The sequence below is a fragment of the Malaclemys terrapin genome, chromosome 8 (genome assembly GCF_027887155.1).
Source record: "Malaclemys terrapin pileata isolate rMalTer1 chromosome 8, rMalTer1.hap1, whole genome shotgun sequence".
In the NCBI taxonomy this organism is placed as follows: domain Eukaryota; kingdom Metazoa; phylum Chordata; order Testudines; family Emydidae; genus Malaclemys; species Malaclemys terrapin.
In genome coordinates, this window is record NC_071512.1 from 72,431,841 (window position 1) to 72,450,990 (window position 19,150).

Here is a 19,150-nt window from a genome sequence, read left to right on the forward strand (position 1 = left end):
CAAAACCTTTCAGTGCTGAATCTGAGGGAGGTTTCTGTCAAACTTGCTCCCTCTAAACCCAGTCTCCACGAATACTGCTTAAAACATTTGCAGAATTAGTGTAAAAATCCATGCTTATCTGTTCAAAAGTTCATTGTGATCTGAAGCTTACATAATTTAGTGGAATTATGGAATTACAAAATATCAATATTATAAATTCAGTGATTCAACACTTATTCACTGAGTGAACTAAAGATCACTGCATCACTGTGGTTCACATGTGCTTTAACTAACTGTTCTGGTTTTAAGTCAGTTATGGATTTCTGAGATTTCCATTCTTGCTGAGATTTTATAATCCTTGGTCTTCCTTTATTTCATTCTAAAGAGAATCCTTTGAACTAAATATTGCTGTTTTTAAACACTTATTCACTATCACTTGTATCTCCTTATCTGTGCAATTATTTAACTGTTTCTTTTCAGATGGTTTTGTGGGGAGGGATAGCTCAGTGGTTTGAGCATTGGCCTGCTAAACCCAGGGTTGTGAGCTCAATCATTGAGGGGGCCACTTGGGGATCTGGGGCAAAATCAGTACTTGGTCCTGCTAGTGAAGGCAGGGGGCTGGACTCGATGACCTTTCAAGGTCCCTTCCAGTTCTAGGAGATGGGATATCTCCATTAATTATTATAATTATTATAGAAGGATTAGTAAAATCAATGAGGGAAATAAGATTAGGCCTAATACTAAGGGTATGTCTACACTGTAGTTAATATGCATGGCTGGCCCATGCCAACTGACTCAGCCCGAGCCCAGTGGGCTGTTTAGTTGTGGTGCAGACATTCAGGCTCAGGCTAGAGTAGAGGTGGGCAAACTCTCTTTGTCCTGAGGGCCACATTGGGTTTTGGAAATTGTATGGAGGGCCGGTTAGGGGAGGGGGATGTGGCCGCCCCCCCCCCGCTTCTCACCCCCTGATGCCCCCCCGGACCCCTGCCCCATCCACCACCACCCTGTCCCCTGCCCTATCCAACCACCCCTTTTCCCTGTCCCCTGACTGCCCTATCCAACCCCCCTCCTTCCTGACTGCCCCCCCGACCCATTCCCCCATTCAACCACCTGTTCCCCGCCCTCTGACCACGCCGACTCCTATCCACACCCTAACCTCTGACCACCACCCCAACTCCCCTGCCCTCTAGCCAACCCCCCGCTCCTTGCCGCCTTACCGCGCTGCCTGGAACGCTGGTGGTGCTATAGCTATGCACCGCGCAGCACAGAGCACCGGGTCAGGCTGGGCGCTGCCCCAGGAGCTCACAGGCCCACTGCCCAGAGCATTGTGCCAGCGGTGGGGCAAGCTGAGGCTTCATGGGAGGGAGAACAGCAGGGGAGGGGCCAGAGGCGAGCCTCCCAGGCCAGGAGCCGGGCAGGAGGGTCCCACAGGCTGGATGTGGCCTGCGGGCTGTAGTTTGCCCACCTCTGGGCTAGAGGCTGGACTCCGGGACCCTCTCACCAGCAGAAGTTGGTCCAATGAAAGATACTGCCTCACCCACCTCATAATATTTTTCATTATTTTTTCAAATTGAAAATGATGTTTTCTAAAGCTCTGGCTTTTTGTAAGTCCTGTGTTTTCCTGTAATTAACGTAGCTGACACATCTGTCTCCTTTCTCTTTAAACAGTCATTCAGTCTATCAAGAAAGAAAATAGTCCACTATACCAGTTTTGATCAGCGGAAACGAGCAAATGCAGCATTTTTAATAGGGTCATATGCAGTAAGTATCACTTGTTTATATACACCTCTATTCTTCCCTGAGCAGACACTTTAGCCATAGTTTTACATGGCAGCAAAACATAGACTTCAGTGAAATAGTGAGACCGTCATTCAATCTTCTGTAATCTAGCTCTTTGTACTGTTTCTTCAAGGTGTAATTAGAACTTCGATGGAGTTGCTTTTTCTGTAGTAGCCTATTCTGATCTTTTAAAGTTTAACTTTAGGATAAATTGTTTATGTAATCAGTAATTAAGATGGGTTTCCAAAAGTGTTTGTGCTATAGCTGAACTAATTGAATAACAAATATGATTACAGATTTTAATGTATAATGCAAATACAAGTACACTGACTTTTTTCCATTATCCTTGAGCAGTACAGATTGAGTTAATATGCCACTTATACAGTACATGAGGTACATGGGGAAAGATCTTAGTCCTTTTAGAGGATAAGTCATAGATTTTCTAGCAATTGGTATTTCTTGCTCCAATTGCTTATCTTTTGTAAGTGAATTATTTCTCTAGCAGTATCTGTTTTGTTTCCCACTTCAAGAAAACTAATGTAGATATCAAGCTTATACATTTCTCATACAGGTAGCGTATATCTTGAAGGAAATCAGAAAAGGTAATCAAATGGCATTATCTCAGAATTCTGAAGAAAGTCTTAAGAATGGAAAATTTAAACCTTAACCACCATTACTGCAGAAGTGTTTAATTTGGACCTTTCCCCTTACAATTTAGCTTCCCTTAACCGCAAATAATCATTCTTTGACCTAGGAAATTGTCACGCATTGAGAATTATGATCACACTATGTGAGCGAGCAAAAGGATCAGACTTATGAATGAGGTGTGTGTTTTTTTGTAGTAAGTTGTGGTAGTGGCTGATAACAGCAAACTCTTGTAAAATTTACCATGTCATTCTCTTTTTTTATCAAATACTAATTTTAATTTTAAAAGCTTGGTTTTAAAACAGAGTATCAAAAAGCATCCTGTGATCTTTTAATGCCAAACTTTACCCCAAAGTGGATTTGTGTATCTGAATGAATGTTAAATCACTGAGAAAAGGTTGTCATGAAAAATCTATCAAAAATTCTTTGGAAACACTGGAGATATCTGTGGGTTGGAAAGAATGTGGTGGTGTTCAAGTAATGTCCCTATAGGTGCTCAGCTCAGCTTCAGGTACGCATGGGCCCTATGCCCCAAGTAGTGAAGCACCATAGGTAGAAACATCTCAAAGAACTCCTGTTACTGTGCAGGGTCAGTAACGTCTCCTTGCATCCATCCTCAAGACTGGATCCAGAATTCCAAGAGAGCAACAAACTTATAATTATGATTTCTACCAGAGGGGAAACAACTAAACTGAGGACAAACTAGTCTCCAAAAGAGATAAGAGGTAGTTTTCTGAAATAGATGCTATAAATTAAAGCTGTATCAGCTTCACTGGTTTGCAAACTTAAGCAAAGACAGAGCTGAGTACCAGAGAAGGATATGGGTCCAAAGCATAAGAACATAAGAACGGCTATACTGGGTCAGACCAAAGGTCCATCTAGCCCAGTGTCCTGTCTACCAACAGTGGCCAATGCCAGGTGCCCCAGAGGGAGTGAACCTAACAGGTAATGATCAAGTGATCTCTCTCCTGCCATCCATCTCCACCCTCTGACAAATAGAGGCTAGGGACACCCTTCCTTACCCATCCTGGCTAATAGCCATTAATGGACTTAACGTCTATGAATTTATCCAGTTCTCTTTTAAATGCTGTTATAGTCCTAGCCTTCACAAACTCCTCAGGTAAGGAGTTCCACAACTTGACTGCGCTGTGTGAAGAACTTCCTTTTATTTGTTTTAAACCTGCTGCCTATTAATTTCATTTGGTGACCCCTAGTTCTTGTATTATGGGAATAAGTAAATAGCTTCCTTATTCGCTTCCTCCACATCACTCATGATTTTATATACCTCTATCATATCGCCTCTTAGTCTCCTCTTTTCCAAGCTGAAAAGTCCTAGCCTCTTTAATCTCCCCTCATATGGGACCCGTTCCAAACCCTAATCATTTTAGTTGCCCTTCTCTGAACCTTTTCTAGTGCCAGTATATCTTTTTTTGAGATGAGACCACATCTGTTCGCAGTATTCAAGATGTGGGCATACCATCGATTTATATAAGGGCAATAATATATTCTCCTTCTTATTCTCTGTCACCTTTTTAATGATTCCTAACATCCTGTTTGCTTTTTTGACCGCATCTGCACACTGCGTGGACGTCTTCAGAGAACTATCCACAATGACTCCAAGATCTTTTTCCTGATTTGTTGTAGCTAAATTAGCCCCCATCATATTGTATGTATAGTTGGGGTTATTTTTTCCAATGTGCATTACTTTACATTTATCCACATTAAATTTCATTTGCCATTTTGTTGCTCACTCATTTAGTTTTGTGAGATCTTTTTGAAGTTCTTCACAGTCTGCTTTGGTCTTAACTATCTTGAGCAGTTTAGTATCATCTGCAAACTTTGCCACCTTACTTTTTACCCCTTTCTCCAGATCATTTATGAGTAAGTTGAATAGGATTGGTCCTAGGACTGATCCTTGGGGAACCCCACTGGTTACCCGTCTCCATTCTGAGAATTTACCATTAATTCCTACCCTTTGTTCTCTGTCTTTTAACCAGTTCTCAGTCCATGAAAGGACCTTCCCTTTTATTCCATGACAACTTAATTTACGTAAAAGCCTTTGGTGAGGGACCTGGTCAAAGGCTTTCTGGAAATCTAAGTACACTATGTGCACTGGATCCCCCTTGTCCACATGTTTGTTGACCCCTTCAAAGAACTTTAATAGATTAGTAAGACATGATTTCCCTTTACAGAAACCATGTTGACTTTTGCCCAACAATTTATGCTCTTCTATATGTCTGACAATTCTATTCTTTACGATTGTTTTGACTAATTTGCTAGACATTCTTCAAACTCCTCTTTGGCTTTTCTTATTACATTTTTACACTTAATTTGGCACAGGTCACAACATGAAGCATTCCCAGTAGTTCTAGTACTGTTGGTCTAAACTCAAATGGAAGGTATGGCTTTTGTTCCTGTTCTGTTGAGATATTACTCTGAATGCACAGAAGCAGTTCAGGGGAGTGGTCAGCCATATGAAGACAGCAGTTAACCACATGGTGGCCAGGAATAGAGCCCCATGTATTTTTGCATTTGTACAATACCACAAAATAAAATAAAACCTTAACAAAAACTACATAAAATTAAAAACTTACCATGCAGTGGCGGCTCCTGTACCACTGGGCTGGCCCTGGCTCCCTGGTCTGGGTGTTATGACGTGGAGCATGGAGTTGCAGTGAGACTTAGTCAGATTTGGGCCAGTCATCATGATGCCCTTCTACCCAACTCCCCAGGGCAGGATCAGTGGGACAGGGGGAATCATCTAAGGGGGAATAGGGAAGGGGTTTCTGGGACTTAGAGGGAGCTGGGGCTCAGTGGGAGAGGGGAAATATTTAAGGAAGGGAGGGTTTTCTGGGGCTCATTGGGGAGCTGGTAGGATGAGGTTCAGTGGGAGAGAAGGGACATATAAGGGGAGAAGAGGGTGCCTGAAGGAGGGCTCCCTGACAATATAGAGGTGGGGACTGGGGTGGAGTCAGTGCTGGAGAAGGAAGCAGGAAGGATTGGGAAGATCTGTGTTGCCCCTGAGTGGGGATGGAGAAGTGGGGGTTATTTAAGGGGCTGCAGTACTCAGTAAACATCAAGGGGGGACTCTAAGGAGTTGTCTGGGGTATTTTGGTGTAGCTAACTGATAGTTGTTGGTGAGTATCTCAAGGCCTTGAATAATGTTTAATAAAATCATAAACTAGGATTTATATGCTGTTATTTATATATGGTGATTTACATTAAATACCTCAATGTAATAAAGAAATAAAACGTTTTTAATGGATAAAACGAAATAAGAAATTCCTGAAATATAAAACAAATTATAAAAAAAAACTTCAGAGTTCTAGCCATGAACTACTGAGCTGTCTGTCATCAATATGGATGTTAGCATTCTAGCTTATCAGCTACCTCAGTGAGGAACTTTAACATCCCTGCATAATGTCCTGAAGTGCAGTGGTGCTAACATCAGTTCTATCTTTATTCCAAGCTGAGTCTCACATGAAAGATGTAATCTTGTCTCCTCTATCGCCTGGATTAAGGATACAAATCCTACCACAAACCTTTGAAATCCTCATGCAGTATCATTGTTCTGTCATTTGTTTCCACTTAATGTGGCCACTGAATGGAAGCAGTGTCTGCAGCTGAGTTGTCATGTAAGAGCATACAGTGCGAGTCATTGTCAGTATGGGATCATAGAATATCAGGATTGGAAGGGACCTCAGGAGGTCATCTAGTCAAACCCCCTGCTCAAAGCAGGACCAATCCCCAGAAAGACTTTTGCCCCAGATCTCTAAATGGCCCCCTCAATGATTGAACTCACAACCCTGGGTTTAGCAGGCTAATGCTCAAACCACTGAGCTATACCTCCCCCAAACAGGTCCATCTCAGCGTCATCCCCCAAATGAAGGCAGTTGTTCCACCACAGTTTTGAATCCCACTCTTAGCAATAAAGGGACATACCACCTCAGTTGTACCTCTGCCACTGAGATCTGACAATTCAGTCTGGCCTAAGTGTGAAAGGGGATTAGTGTGAAACTCTGGATTTGTGAGTCTTGCCCTGAGTCGGATAACAAAACAAACTACTTTATCATAACTGACTGTCTGTCTCTCTCCCCTAATCTCCAAATGTATTCCCTTGTACATAAAACAGGCACCACCTTGCTCATTTGCACCTTCATTGAGAGTGGAAAGTGGGGTACATCCCCCCAGCTTATGAAGAAGATATTGATATGAATTTCTTACTGATCTCATGAGAGACTTTCCTGCAGAGGAAAGGCAGAGGGAGAAAATCCATGTTCACCCTTATAGGGTCTTTTAACTCTAGCCCCAATTCTCTTCCCTTAAATGTCAGGAACATAAACCAAATTCTAATCTTCTCCACCCCCAAACTGCCCAAAGGTGGGAACCCAGGATCAGAGCATGTGGTGGTGGGTGGTATTGGGGGTGGAAAGGACTTTCAGGGTATGTCTACACTGCAGCAAGAAGCATGCCTCACAGTCTGGGTAGACAGATTCATGGTAGTGCTCAAAAAAAATTGCAGTGTAGATATTGTGGCTCAGGCAGCTGCTCAAGCTAGTGACCCAAGCCCAGACAACCAGGCAGAGGCGGATTAAGAGTTTGTGGGTCCCTCGGCCAGAGCAAGTGATTGCTCCCCTCCCTACCCCCTTCGCCTGCAGTTCTGCCCCTTCTGCTTGTGGCCCTGCCCACAGCCCCACCCTGTTCTGCCCCTTCCCCTGCCCCTTTCCCTATCCCAGGCCTGCACAACTCGTAAAGCGGCGAGGGCCATATTACTCCAAAGAAAACAGCTGAGGGGCAAAACGCCCCTGGCCCCGCCAAAACGCGCCCCCCCCAGTGCTGCCCAGCCCCCTGAAACATAACCCCTCCAGCACTGCCCGCCCTGTGAAAATGCACTGCCCAGCCCCCTGAAACACTCCCCTCCCCCTCCAAGCGCCGCCCGCCTTGCGGAAACAAACCCTCCTTACCCAGCGCCGCCCCGCTGAAACAGTGGTATTGAACCTTGGTAATATGTTATAGCAGGCCCCTAAGGTAGCATAATTAAGGTAAAAGAAAAATGTCTTTTTGCTAGAAGTAGAATGAGATCTTCCCCCCACTTTGTAATCAGTTGCCCTGTTGAATGAATTGGGTGTGAATAAGGAAGGCATGGAAGGCAGGCACCTCCAGACAGCTGCAACCCTTGGAGAGGGGATGGGAGCCAGACCAGATCAGTAGAACAGGTCAGCCACCGACTCGTAGCTTGCCTCCTCAGCCCCCCTTCCTCACCCACTGCCGCGGGCCATACAGTGAGCCCACGTGGGCCGCATGTTGTGCAGGCCTGCCCTACCCCATTCCACGCACGGTCTGCCCCATTCTGCCCCCCACACTGCAGCTCTGCAATCTTTCTCCTTTCTGTCCCCTGTCCCCCTGCGGCCCCAAGATGGGAGCAGCTCTGTGTCCCACCCCCTTACCCTGGCCACAGCGGGAAGCAAGAGCTCCCCCAGCCCTGAGGCTGTAGCAGGGAGTTAGAGCTCCTCCAGTCCTGGGGCCATAGTAGGATTGCCAACTCTCCAGGATTGACCTGGAGTCTCCAGGAATTAAATATTAATATTTAATTAAAGGTTGTCGTGAAGAAACCTCCAGGAATATATCCAACCAAAAGTGGCAACCCTAGGCCATAGGCGTAGTTTGACTGCTATATTTGGGTGAGGGGACATGCATGCACGCTGAAGCCAGTCCCCTTGGTTCCCTGGTTCTCTCCACCCGCCTACAGTGGTACCTGGGTGGGATGGGGAGGCCACAGAACAGCGTAATGGGGGAGCCCCATCTGCTGCTGGCAACCACTCCGGCACCAGCTGCTGCTGCGGTTGCCTCCCTACTGGGGCTGCTGCTGCCCAGGGAATGCCTCCTGCTTCCCTGCCCATTCCTGTATCCCCTTCTCTTACCAATCCCCTACCTCTTTCTCTCCCCTTCTCTTCTCCTCACTTTCTCTTGCTTTCCCCTCCTACCCCAGCACTGATGGTTGTAGAGGAAACAGGCAATAAAACCTAGGAGACAGTGTCCAGCTGCCACGGCAGGACCTGGAGCGCAGGGGGAAAAGCTGCTCTGTCCTGCTCCCTGGGAGCCCCCCCAATTCCAGGGTCCCCCGTTGTCCCAGTGACTGATCTGCCATTGCAACCAAGTGTTGGGTGGGCTTGCGAGCCCAAGGTGCAATGTCTGTGCTGCTATTTGTAGCATGTTAACTCGAGCCAATTTAGTGCAAGTCTGTCTACTGAGGATGGAGGCTCACTCCCACCTGCAGTGTAGACATACCCCAAGAGCAGTACTGGCTGAAGACTCCAGTTTAGAGCCAGAGTAATTGTTAAATTGGTTTAGGTGGTTCCTTTTCTCATTCTCCTCTTCTAAATACTCTCTGTATTGTCTCTAAATCATGTGTTATGCCTTCATTTAGCACTGCTATCCTAGTCGTCATTATTATTTCAATCTTGGTAACTAGCATTGACTTCAGTTCTTAAGATGCAACTGCTCATTTGTCTCCTCAAAATTAACATATTACTGTGAAGAAAACTTCCATATTTGGATCATTTAGCAAGCTTCCCACTTAGGGAACCAACATTTTCACAGTTCATGGTCTGTAAAGAGAGACTGCTGTACTTTCACTTTCAAGATCTGTTTATATTCCTTTGTAGCCTCAGACATGGCAAAAAGACCCACCATAATGTTGCAGAATTAAATGTTTGTGCTTAAATTAATTTAACTCACATTTTGAATATCTTTCATTTTGTTTCTTCACAAAATAAAGGGCAATCCATCCTTAATTTATATGTATTACTAAAGCAGTATGCAACAAGTGACCTCCTTTCAAGCTGTAACTAGTCTTTGGAGGAAAATGCTTGTCATCCTGTTCAAACCATTCTTTTTTCTTTACACTTTCATAATTCTGTCTCCAACTAGAAAGGATAACTTTTATTCTAAATATAGAATTACATAATCTGTGCTAACTGAATGCTTTCTATGTGGGGATTTATTCAGATTGTGTAGATAAGAGTCAGTCGGATGGTCTAGTAATAATGTACCGTATATCCTAAAGTTAGGGACTACATATGACTTAACCAGACTTGAATATACCAGAAAGTAGTAGTAGGGGTCCCTGAACATCATACATCCTCCTACATACATGATACAGCTCAAAATTGAAGGGACATGCTTGTTGCTAGACTTACTAAAGTAGTAAGGAAGAATACGTTCTCATTTCATTGTCCCTACTGTTACCCTGATATTCTCTAAATGGGTTAGTGTTGTGTAACTGTCAATTACTTTTTGCATTGTAAATGCGTTTTAAGAAAAACAAAGATGGGAAGGGCTCTTCCACTTGTTCATTCTCATGCCATCCCTTCCCACATTTGATACCTTTACAAGTAATATTTCTAAATAATAGATTATAAGCTCTCCCAAGCAAGAGCCATTTGTTTTGTTAAGTACTGGCACACAGTTGGACGTTGTAAAAATAATTTTAAAAATATTAAAACTTTCATTGGTCATTATCTATTTATAAATACTTATTTGCAAAACAAGCCAATTAATAAACCATATTACTGAAAAGTGATTTTTAGAGGAAGGAGTCATGGATACTACTGGGCATGAAACTGCTTAACCTAACAACAAAATGGAAAGAAATTGCACTGCAAAAATGTTAACAGATCTAACTCCACAATGTTGGAAATTCAGATCTGAGCCAGAAATCTCAAATTTGAAAACAAGGCTGCAAAGATTCCCCCCTCCCCCAATAATGCGTCATAACATGGAAAGCTAAATATTCTAAACAGGAATAAACAAATATTCTAAATATGTTAGCTCTGTTTGTCACTGCATCAGTAACTTTCCATTCAGTGCCATCTTGAGGATGTGCATTGTGATTCTTAGTACAATATTGAGCCTGTAAAACAGATTAGAACTGTGGAAAACTTAGGTCTCCATAGAAACCATTGAAAATAAGTTAAAAGGTAAATATGATTTTGAAAATGAACTGTTCTAAGGTTAGTTACCTGATAACTTAGTAGTTTCACAGCTTTCTAGACCAACTATAAAAATACTTTTTAATGGAGAAAATCTCCCCCCCCCCAATGGTTTTTAGTAGGATGTGGATTTTCAGAGGTTTAGTCTACCCTGGAAACTTTGGACATGGCAGATTCCTACCAGGTTATATTTTGTTATATTTTAGGCACTTTAAAAAAAGGTATGTTTTCCCCCAGATATAGTGATTAAGAATAGTTTTGTAAAGTTCCTTGCTTTTTAACTAATATTTTAACCTGCTGTACTCAGGACTTTTTAATTTTTTTTTTTTTGGTAAGGGGGAGGGATAGTTCTGTATTGCACCTTACCCAGCATTCTCTTCCCCCATCTTGGCCCCCTTCCCACAAGTTCCTCCAGTCCCAGCAGTGGGCCGGCCCTTAGGACAGGTTCTGGAGGGATTAAGGTGTTTTATTCCCCCCCCCCCCACCACCACCTTCTCCCTGATACATGCTACAGCAGGGGTAGGCAACCTATGGCACGTGCGCTGAAGGCGGCACACGAGCTGATTTTCAGTGGCACTCACACTGCCTGGGTCCTGGCCACCAGTCTGAGGGGCCCTGCATTTTAATTTAATTTTAAATGAAGCTTCTTAAACATTTTTAAAACCTTATTTATTTTACATACAACAATAGTTTAGTTATATATTATAGACTTATAGAAAGAGACCTTCTAAAAACGTTAAAATGTATTACTGGCACACAAAACCTTAAATTAGAGTGAATAAATGAAGACTTGGCACACCACATCTGAAAGGTTGCCGACCCCTGTGCTACAGGATTATTTGCTGCTCTAGCTGGCCTTTGCGGAGCAGCTTCCCCTCTGTTACCATAATGGTGTTAAAAGGAACTACTCAGTACTGGTACAGAGCAACATAGTAGAGGCCCAAATGTAGAGAGCAGCCTCTATGCTTGTTGGAATGAAGTACTCCTTGCAAATCTTAAGCATCTATATCGATAAACTAGGCAAATACAACTTAGATGGGGCTACTATAAGGTGGGTGCATAAATGGCTGGATAAACGTACTCAGAGAGTAGTTATTAATGGTTCCCAATCCTGCTGGAAAGGTATAACGAGTGGGGTTCCGCAGGGGTCTGTTTTGGGACCGGCTCTGTTCAATATCTTCATCAACGACTTAGATATTGGCATAGAAAGTAGGCTTTTTAAATTTGCAGATGATACCAAACTTGGAGGGATTGCAACTGCTTTGGAGGATAGGATCAAAATTCAAAACGATCTGGACAGATTGGAAAAATGGTTTGAGGTAAACAGGATGAAGTTTGCATTTGTCTTTATTAAAGTGCTCCACTTAGGAAGGAACAATCAGTTTCACACATACAGAATGGGAAGAGACTGTCTAGGAAGGAGGATGGCAGAAAGAGATCTTAGTGGACCACAAGCTAAATATGAGTCAACAGTGTGATGGTATTGCAAAAAAAGCAAACGTGATTCTGGGATGCATTAACAGGTGTGTTGTCAGCAAGACACGAGAAGTCATTCTTCCGCTCTACTCTGCGCTGGTTAGGCCTCAGCTGGAGTACCGTGTCCAGTTCTGGGCACCACATTTCAAGAAAGATGTGGAGAAATTGGAGAGGGTCCAGAGAAGAGCAACAAGAATGATTAAAGGTCTAGAGAACATGACCTATGAAGGAAGGCTGAAAGAATTGGGTTTGTTTGGTTTGGAAAAAAAGAAGACAGAGGGACATGATAGCAGTTTTCAGGTATCTAAAAGGGTGTCATAAGGAGGTGGGAGAAAACTTGTTCATCTTAGCCTCTAAGGATAGAACAAGAAGCAATGGGCTTAAACTGCAGCAAGGGAGGTTTAGGTTGGACATTAGGAAAAAGTTCCTAACTGTCAGGGTGGTTAAACATTGGAATAAACTGTGTAGGGAGGTTGTGGAATCTCCATCCCTGGAGATATTTAAGAGTAGGTTAGATAAATGTCTATCAGGGATGGTCTAGACAGTATTTGGTCCTGCCATGAGGGCAAGGGACTGGACTCGGTGACTTCTCGAGGTCCCTTCCAATCCTAGAGTCTATGAATCCCCTATTACCAGAAGACTGAATTAAGAGAGATGGAGAGTAAAACAGTGAACTCCCACCACAGAAACTCATGTAAAGGAATCTGGAGTAGGCAGGGTATCAAGCGCCTCTGCAGAGCTCCTGCCAGAGCGCTGAAGACCTACGTAGGGCAGTGTGTGCTCCTTGCTGAGCAAGCATGCAGATGACCTCCGATCCAGACTGTGATTCTCTGATCCGGGACTTTCTAAAATTGCTGTTCCAATAGTTAACGCTGAATTCAAATCTACATGCAAGTGTTGCAGCAAGTGAAGTACACTACCCCGATATAACGCTGTCCTTGGGAGCCAAAAAATCTTACCACATTATAGGTGAAACCGCATTATATCGAACTTGCTTTGATCCGCCGGAGTGCGCAGCCCTCCCACCCTCCCCCGAGCACTGCTTTACCACGTTATATCCGAATTCGTGTTATATCGGGTCGCGTTATATCTGGGTAGAGGTGTATTTTAAAATGTACCAGTGGGAAGAACCCTGGAAAATTTCCATGCAATGTGGTACAATTGGCAGTCTCTGCTCATATGAGTGCCTGTCCCAAGCTATCCTTTTCACCAGTCCTAACTAATACTTTCTGATTGCCACCATATGCTGCTAGGGCTTGCATATGCACAGGATACAGTTAATCTCTTAGAAAAATAATTTGGTAATTTAACATTCCTTTGGCTGGTTGATGCTGTAAAACTTTGATCGCTGATGTGCAGATAACAACTTGGTCTATTACATCAGTGTGACTGTAAACCAAAAAATTGCCCCCTTTATTATGGAATATTTTCATATGCACACTAGTTACTCTTCTGGTTTAAAAAACAAACAGCTTCTAAAATAGTGAGATACATTGGTTCTCGTAGATTAGTTGAGTAACTTTCATGTTGAAAAAAAGTTTAATTTTAAGGAGTATAAAAGCATCCTTTGACCTACATAGTTCATCACAGAGTGAATTTTTATAGTTTATGTATTAAACTTGTGCATGTGTTTCCATACCACACTTTCATTTTTCCTACTCTGAATTATTCTGGTTCGCAACTAAGTGCTGATGGGTAAATTTTTGGTGTAATGATTAATAAAATGAGTAGTTTTGACCCATTGTATATAATATATTTCATAGAAAATTGGCTTCTATAACTGCCCTTGAATCCAAAAATATTAATTTTTCTATTAAAACCAGCATTCAGAGTTTTTTATTTTTTTTATTTTTATTATTTTTTTTTTGTATCAACAGTGATGTTTGGCACCCAGTCAACTGTGGGAATGTACAGCAATAGCTTTCCCTTGCAGCATAAGTGCTCTAGCTTTTTGACATTTTAGTACCTCTTCTTTTCCAGAAGTGATTTCTCTTCACTAGTAGCTCTTATTCTTCTCCTGCACACAAGCATAGCATATCCGTTGGCAAATAAATTGAGTGCCAGATACGTTTTGCTGGGGGATATATACTGCTAGTCTAGTAGCATACCTCACAGCCTAGCAATCCCCACACACACTGGAAACTACGCTATCCTAGGCAGAGTAATATAGCAATATACTTTCAAATAAAGGAGCTGTTCATTTTCTTCTGTTAACTCTTTCTGGTTGGTTGGTTGATATATTCCAGAGGATTAAATCCTGGCTCCACTGGCAAGGCTGCATTAGCTTCAGTCAGGCCAGGATTTCACCCCAGTGTCTCTTATACTTGCAGAATTCTAATTCTTAATATGTTCATTGACAGTTGGGGAAAAATGTAGCAATCAATCTAAGTTGGCAAGCTGTGGAAAGTGATAGTTATGTACACTGCCGATTCCAGGGAATGGAGCCAGTGATGAAGGTCAACAATGAAACCACAGCTTGTGTTATCCTGCTGTCTGTGGACAGGATGTCTGGGGCTGCATTAACAGACGGGTAAACTGTCCTCTCTCCTGCTGGGTTTGATAGTTACCAACATGCGCATCTAATCCAATATGTGCTAACAAATGTCATCTGAAACTAAGGGACTTATCCTCTTCCCATACCACCAATATACTATTTATTTAAATTCTGTTTCAGAAAGATTATTTTTTTGAGGCAGAACTGCAACCTAATTCCTGACTTGCAGGAACCTGATTATCTGCTCCAGTAAGGTAATACAGTGTAATTAGCAATGCCAAACTTGCTTGTAGGATTCTCTTACGATGAGAGTGCCTAAAATTGAATGTGCTACTGTTTCAGGGGAAAACTCCTGCCCATCCTTATACTGATCACAAAAGGTTTATTGTTTCTGATAAACTCATGTAGCCTAACACATGACATGTCTGTACAGTTAATTGAGAGGCTTTGTTTTATTTCTGTCCTGATGCTAGATTATTAAGTGTAAAATGAGACCTGACCAACACTGGATTAAATTCTAGGATTGGGATTCCAGTGGTAATTATTTTTTTGCCCTGGCTCGGTACAAAAAGGCCTAATTTACATGAGTTGCCCTAAATTTAAATAAAAATAAAGTAACCACTGTGACGGCTTGGATCACAGAAACCCTCTTGAGAGCTGCCACCCGATGTGCCAAGACTACTTCTGCCCCTGTCTTCCCTGCCAGCTCAGGTCTCCAGCATCCTGTCTTGTTGAGCCAGACACACCCATCTGCTCCAACAAAGACCCAGGGTCTGAATTACTTGCCCCAAAACTGCAGGTTTACCTGAAAGCAGCTAACAGAAGTGTTCCTGTCTTTAACACTCAGATGCCCAACTCCCAATGGGCTCTAAACCCAAATAAATCCATTTTACCCTGTATAAAGCTTATACAGGGTAAACTCATAAATTGTTTGCCCTCTGTAACACTGATAGAGAGAGATGCACAGTTGTTTGCTCCCCCCAGCTATTAATAAGTAAAAAGTGATTTTGTTAAATACAGAAAGTAGGATTTAAGTGGTTCCAAATAGTGACAGCCAGAACAAAGTAAGTCACCAAGCAATAGGGTGACCAGACAGCAAGTGTGAAAAATCAGGACAGGAGGTGGGGGGTAATAGGCGCCTATACAAGACAAAGCCCCAAATATCGGGACTGTCCCCATAAAATCGGGACATCTGGTCACCCTACCAAGCAAAATAAAATAAAATGCGCAAATCTATGTCTAATCAAACTGAATACAGATAAGATCCTCGCCAGTTCCAGAATGCTCCCTTTTACAGACTAATCTCCTTTTAGCCTGGGTCCAGCAATCACTCACACCCCTTGCACCCTGTCCTTTGTCCCAGTTTCTTTCAAGTATCTTGGGGGAGTGGAGAGGCTCCCTCTTTAGCCAGCTGAAGACAAAATGGAAGGGTCTCCCAGGGGTTTAAACAGACTTGTGGGTAGAGACCCCCTCCTCACTCCTATGCGAAGTCCAGCTCCAAGATGGAGTTTAGGAGTCACCTGGGCAAGTCACATGTCCATGCATGACTCACAGTTTTTACAGGTAGCATCCATTGTTTACATACTACCTTGAGTGTCCTCAAGTAAACTCTTATGTGGATTGGAGCATTCCAAGATCCATTGTCCTTTAACTGTTTCTTGATTAGGTACTTAATTTCAACATTCCTTTCTCCAGGAACTGACCAAATGCTCTACTAAGATTATTTAGAAATCAAGTCAGTACACAGCCAACATTCATAACTTCGAATACAAAAATGATACATGCATACAAATAGGATTAATACATTCAGTAGGTCATAGCCTTTGAGATATGTTACATGGCATATGTAGCATAAAACACATTCTAAGCATATTTCCATAAAGCCTTATGGGAGGTACTGTCATAACCACCCTGAAGGGTGGGGAGAAACTGCATAATGGTGAAGTGATTGGATAATAACTCACTGCTAAGCAGGGTCAGACATCTGTCAATACTAACATTATGTTGAACTGTAATGGTCTCATCCCTAACTTGAAAATATAAATGATTTCTTAGTCCTACTTTGTAGCCTTGAGAAATAACTTGCTCTTAATCTTAGCAGTCAGCTCAACAGCCTGACCTGCTGTTTACTTCCTAAGTGGGGGCTAGCAGGCAGTCCCTCACTCCTCTCACAACTGTAGGTCTGGATTTTTCCTGCTTCAAGCAACGCATATCCCCAAATTGCACTAAAGCTACTTTGCAAAATTCTCAGGAAAACTTACCAGCCTCTGCAAAGATGTGTTCAGAAGCTACTGATAAAGTAGATATTGTGGGCCGGGGGAAGATGCTTTACTGATTTCCTTTTCTCCTCTGAAAACCTTCTAGAATGTGCAGCTGTGAATTTCCTTCATAGGTGGTTTGTGGCTAGCATGTCATTATCTGGCATGTTCCTGTGCAAGGTCCCAGGCATGGAAAGCTTTATCCATCAAACAAATAATTATTTAGGAAGCTGGGAGAGTGAAAACCGAGGTCAAAGCCAGACTGTTTTGCAATCTTAAACACAGCATTCACTCAGTATTTATTAGCTTCAAACCTTTCTGAAGCAGCAGCAGTATGCATTTCTGTTGTGGTCAAGAAGAAAAATAACCAAACCTTATACCTGTAAAACTCCTAAAAGTTGGTTTTCTTCAAGTAGTGTCCCTATGTGTGCTCCACTTCAGATGCCCATGCTTCTCTCACACCTTGGATCAAAGATTTCTAGCTAGCAGTGCCCATTCACCCCACACATGCACCCCATACCTCCCCATGGCAGACACCAAGGCTATATAGCAGGGGTGGGCAAACTTTGTGGCCTGAGGGCCACATCTGGGAATAGAAATTGTATGGAGGGCCATGAATGCTCACAAAATTGGGGTTGGGTTGGGGATGCGGGGTCTTGGTGGTGGGGCCAGAAATGAGGAGTTCAGGGTGCGGGAGGGGGCTCCGGGCTGGGGCGGGGGGTTGGGGTGCGGCAAGTGGTGCAGGCTCTGGCTGGAGGTGTTGGCTCTGGGGTGGGGCTGGGGATGAGAGGTGTGGGGTGCAAGAGGGTGCTCTGGGCTAGGATCAAGGGGCTTGGAGGGTGGGAGGGGGATCAGGGCTGGGGTGGGGAGTTGGGGCATGGAGAGAGGCTCGGGTGCAGGTTCTGAGCAGCACTTACCTCAAGCGGCTCATGGAAGCAGCAGCATGTCCTTTCCCCGGCTCCTAGGCAGAGGTATGGTCAGGTGGCTCTGCATGCTGCCCCGTCCACAGGCACCCCTGCTGCAGCTCCCATTGGAGCGTGTAGGAGCCAGAGCGGGGCCATGGTGCAGCCCATGACCCCGCGCCCCGGCTGGAGCCCTGGAGCGGGGCCTTGCCGCGGTTTCTGGGAGCCACGGGGTGTTGCCTCCGACCCTGCGCCCCGGCTGGAGCGGGGCAAGCCCCAGACCCTGCCTCCTGGCGCGAGTTCGCCGGCCATACTTTGCCCACCCCTGCTTTATTGGGATGTGTGGGCGCACCATCCTCCGTTCCTTCTGTGCTGCCTTGGCCCAAGACAGAATACAGGTGTATCTGCCAAAAGCATACTCTGCTTTTCTCTTGATCTCGTTTTCTGTCAAAGTTAGTTGGCTTAGGGTTGTTAGAGTTTATATGAGAGTGAGAGAGTTTATATGAGGTGAGAGAACAGTCTTCCCTCTCTTTTCCCTCAGGAGCTTGGTTCGGCAGGGTATGCCTGGTTCACCAGGTTTCAGTGCTACCTCTCTTGCCAGGAGGCTATACTGGCGAGTGACGGACACTCCAAGTGTGTCCATTTTCTGGGGGAGTCCCACATCTCTCAGAAATGCTCATTTTCTTCAACTGCTTGATCATGTTCGTTCCATTATAGGTGTGTATGCTCGCCCTATGCACCGGTGCCGGAAGTTTTTCCCATAGTGGTATCCATAGGGGACCAGCTCTGGTGCTCTCTGGAGTGGCATGCATATGCACTGGTGTAAGAGGCGCCTCCCTCCCTCCCTCCCTCCCCCCCCCACACACCTCAGTTCCTTCTAACTTCTGTTTGCCTCAGCAGGCTCACTCCTCTCAACTGTGGCTGGTTGTGAACTGTTTTTATATAGTTGTTAAAAACTGTGATAGTTTTATAGTCCCCTTAGTGTAGAGTTAGCGATAGTTTGTTAGTCCCAAACAGGACTTAGCGTAGGGACGGGGCATGCCCCGGTCCCCAGGCTTCAAATCTTGTGACTGTTGCAAGAAACCTATGCCAGTCAGGAATCCTCATAGAAGCTGCCTGAAGTATTCAGAAAAAAACCATGATAGCGACAAGTGTCTCATCTGCAAGAGCTTCAGACTGCGGACCAAAATGGAGCAGAACATTCATCTCCAAGCGCTCCTTATGGAGTTGGCCCTCACATCGGCCTCAGATGACCAGATCAAACTCTGCTCCTAGCACCACAGCCTCAGTACTGGCTAAAAAGCAAGAAAGAAGGGCCAGGAGGGGACAGTTTCCTACATTCCGTAAAGGGAAGGAGAGAGCTAGAGGCGAGCAAAGACCCGTGTGGGGCAGCTTTTCTCCTCCAAGGCCCGCCCGCCCAACACCCTGGGGAGTGGCAGAGGCACTTGGCACCTGGCAGTGCCATCCATGCTCCCTGCCAGTGCTGCCAATGCCAGCCATGGAGGTGCCCTGTTTGAGGAATAAACCTGCCTTGGGACCCTTTCAATGGTCCCCATCAGTGCGACACTGCTCTTCGTCGCAGGAGGAGCGCCCTGTCAGCGCTCGCCTGAACAGTGTCAGCAGTCC

General features: G+C 44.2%; 1 protein-coding gene across 3 annotated transcripts in view; it reads left to right on the top strand.

Moving 5' to 3' along the window:
* CDC14A (cell division cycle 14A) overlaps nt 1-19,150 on the top strand; it is a 125,683-nt gene that overhangs the window by 31,641 nt on the left and 74,892 nt on the right. For all 3 annotated transcript variants that reach the window (XM_054037281.1, XM_054037283.1, XM_054037282.1), the window contains exon 4: nt 1,648-1,740. In XM_054037281.1, coding sequence (XP_053893256.1) covers nt 1,648-1,740 — 93 coding nt within the window. The remainder of the gene's footprint in view (nt 1-1,647; nt 1,741-19,150) is intronic.